At 58.1% G+C, this 2,946-nt stretch overlaps 1 protein-coding gene across 1 annotated transcript; it reads right to left on the bottom strand.

The window, feature by feature from the left end:
• Positions 1-47: 47 nt before the first annotated feature.
• DQ04_00201140 (hypothetical protein) lies at positions 48-2,615 on the bottom strand (the record flags this gene model as incomplete). The annotated part of the gene is made up of 1 exon (XM_009308433.1): positions 48-2,615. The coding sequence occupies one exon, from the start codon at positions 2,613-2,615 to the stop codon at positions 48-50; it is 2,568 nt and encodes an 855-aa protein (XP_009306708.1).
• Between the last annotated feature and the right edge of the window lie 331 nt (positions 2,616-2,946).

Here is a 2,946-nt window from a genome sequence, read left to right on the forward strand (position 1 = left end):
GGGGGGGGGGGGAAACAAAGTGAAACTGTGTGGGGCAGCCTCGCCGACTAACCGCGGCTTCGAACGGCGGCGAAGGCCGGCCTGCCATGAGAGCAAACGGTGTATTGCTCAACGGCTTGGAGTGCCTCTATCAGCTTTTCCGCGTCCACTCTTGAGAGGCGGTCGCCGAACATGACGGCCCCCCGGCAGGAACGCTTTACCAAAAACTGAAGAATAACAGATGGCACGGCGCTCTTGTAGTTACGCGGCTCTTCCCCACACTTGCTGTGCCGGCAGTCGGCCCGCGGCGCGGCGACCGTCGAGGTTGGGGGGAGAACAATCGCAAATTCTTCCACAGTTGCGCGAAGTGCCTCCACGGAGTCCAGCAGTAGCGCGTGCCCCTCCACCACAAGGCGCGGCCAGCACGTGACCGACACACGCCGCACTGGCGTATGGGAAAAGGAAGCTGCTCCGACTGCCCCGTTGCTGTGCGCAAAGCGCCACCCCCACCGTTTGAGCATCGCCTCGTAAGTGACAACGTCGCGGCAAATGTCGGCGGGGACCTCGACAGTGAAGGAGGCGGGTGCCGAGCCATGCTGCACGTACGACTCCGCGAAAGAAAGAAAAAATTCTAGACGTAGCCGCTCGTGGACAGCGTGCTGATCCACAAGGTATAACCTTGCTGGCAGCGAGGCCCTCGATGTTTTGGTGGCACATTGCGAGAGGGAAAGGTAAACACTTTCATCCACCAACGCGTTGCTATGCGGCATGCCGGGGCCGCCCATACAAAGGAGGAGAAACTTTCGGTCCCATTGTGCAATGAAATGCTCTGCGCGAAAAGGGCAGCGCCCACGACGGCTTTCCGCATGACCCACGTCTCCTGTTCTCGGCCACACCGCCGGCACACCGTAGGCGCGAACAGCGATTTGGGCGGGATCCAGTTCGAGCTGCATCGCCGAGCGTGCCTGAGCGAGGCTGCTCGTGCCGCACGTGTACTCACGTTTCCACTTCAGCGGATAAAAGGGCGTGCGCCGCGGAACCGAAAGTACTGCGCCGTCCGAACGCTTTGAGGCAAACGTGCGCCCGGTCGAGGAGAGAAGCTGCGACAAAAACGATACTCGAAGCGCCGCTGTTGGTGCAATTTGGTCCGCCCTCAGTGCTCCACATGGTGCTGTGAGTTTCCCCACGACACAAACGGCCTCTGTCCTTTCTTCATCGTCTTCGGTTGCCGAGTTGGGCATGTTCCGTGTGCTCAATGGCGCGGCCCGGCGGTGGTATCCTCGCACCGCCGCCCCAAACATGCTCCGTAGCGTTCCGCCGTCGCCCTGCAGCAGAGACTCCGCCATCAACACGAGGAGCGGGCGTGACGTGGCTGAAATGCGCGCGACGTGGCGATGCACCCAGTGCGATTCATCAACAACAAAGCACGTTGCGGAGGCGGCGTGCATTGACACCACCACCACCGCCGCCGCCTCTTTGTGATAGGAAGAGGGGGGTGAAGGCAGACCCCAAAGTCCGTTCGCACCGTGGTGATTCATCGAGGAAGGCAACAGGAATAATACAGCGAACACGCCACGTTTAACCACAACTTCACAAAGGCGCAGCAACGCGGATCCTCTCACGCAATCCGACGCACCATCTGACAAACGGAGATCCGGGAAAAAAGCGCCGAGGACGCGGTACGCCACACTCAGCTTCTGTGAACTAGCCTCGCTTCGCGCCTCGGTCCGCTGTCGCTTGGCCAACGGCTCCGTCACCTCTACATTACTTGGCGCCAAGAAGCTACTCACATAGGTCGCATCAGCGGCATCAGCTGCGGCTCTTCCTTCTTTATCATCGCTTCCCACTCGAAGGTACAACGAGGCACTGTGGTCTGTGTCTTTCTTTGAAGAGAGGTACAGCGGCGCCAGGACGCACTCCAGTGACATGCGGTATGCCGCCATCAGGAGGGCCTGCCGTTCGGCGCGGAGTCTGTACAATGTGTGCGATTGCCGAGATGCACTCTGCCGCCGAACGGGCATACAGCAGAAGAGGCCACGAACCTCGCAGCGCAGACGAACGGCCATGAGGAACGAATTTTTTTCTGTTTCTCGGTGCTGTTGCTGTTGTGAGAGTTGTCGAAGCTGTGCTTGCACCTGCCCCGCAACAACGCCACGGACGCGCGTTACGGTTTCTTCTTCTGACAACGGATTTGTATGTGACCAGCGCTTCTCAAAGAGCACCTGCGATTGTTCGGAAGAGAGAGACACGCTTTGCCTCCCGTGTACATCACTCCTCAATAAGAACTCAGCCGCAACACAGAGTCGCACCTCTTCACTGACGGCGCTCAACTCCGGCAGCCACTCCACTTCCCCACCCTTGTTGCAGACCAATCCAACACTCACACAGTCTCGGCAATGCTGGTAGTCAGCTCTGAGCTCCACTGTGAAATGTGATGCAGAGGGCAGCGCGACCACGCGGACAGCGCGTATCCTCCCTCCCCAAGTCAATGAGCGGAGGAATTGGTACGCCCCCTCCACTGCGACGGTTAGCGACGGCAGGCGATGCGCTGCACGGATCTTGACTACCTCATGTGGGTGAAGCGGCCGAACTGCAGGGAATGGGCCACCGGTGGGCGCAACGAGCGCGTCACTCATTACTTTTGGCTTTCCCTTGGTCTCTTGCTATGCGGGGGCCCCATTGTTTATCATATATTAAGCATGCGCATATATGCAAGTGGGAAAGGACGGGAACCAACACCGGGAAAAAAAGACAAATCACACGAGAGATGAAAGCTGACTATCGCCCAAGTTAAATGGGAGAAGACATTTTCTCAAAGAAACGGAACTATTACATCCCCATGGGGCATAAAGCAGCGCTGCAAATCAGGCAGGCAGCAACATAGCAGCGGCAGCAGCAGGGGAATCAAGCATTGCAGGCGCCTACACAAAGTATATATCTTTTTTTTTGTCTCTCTCTCTCTCTCTC

The sequence above is a fragment of the Trypanosoma grayi genome, assembly GCF_000691245.1.
Source record: "Trypanosoma grayi strain ANR4 Tgr_20_V1, whole genome shotgun sequence".
Lineage (NCBI taxonomy): Eukaryota > Euglenozoa > Kinetoplastea > Trypanosomatida > Trypanosomatidae > Trypanosoma > Trypanosoma grayi.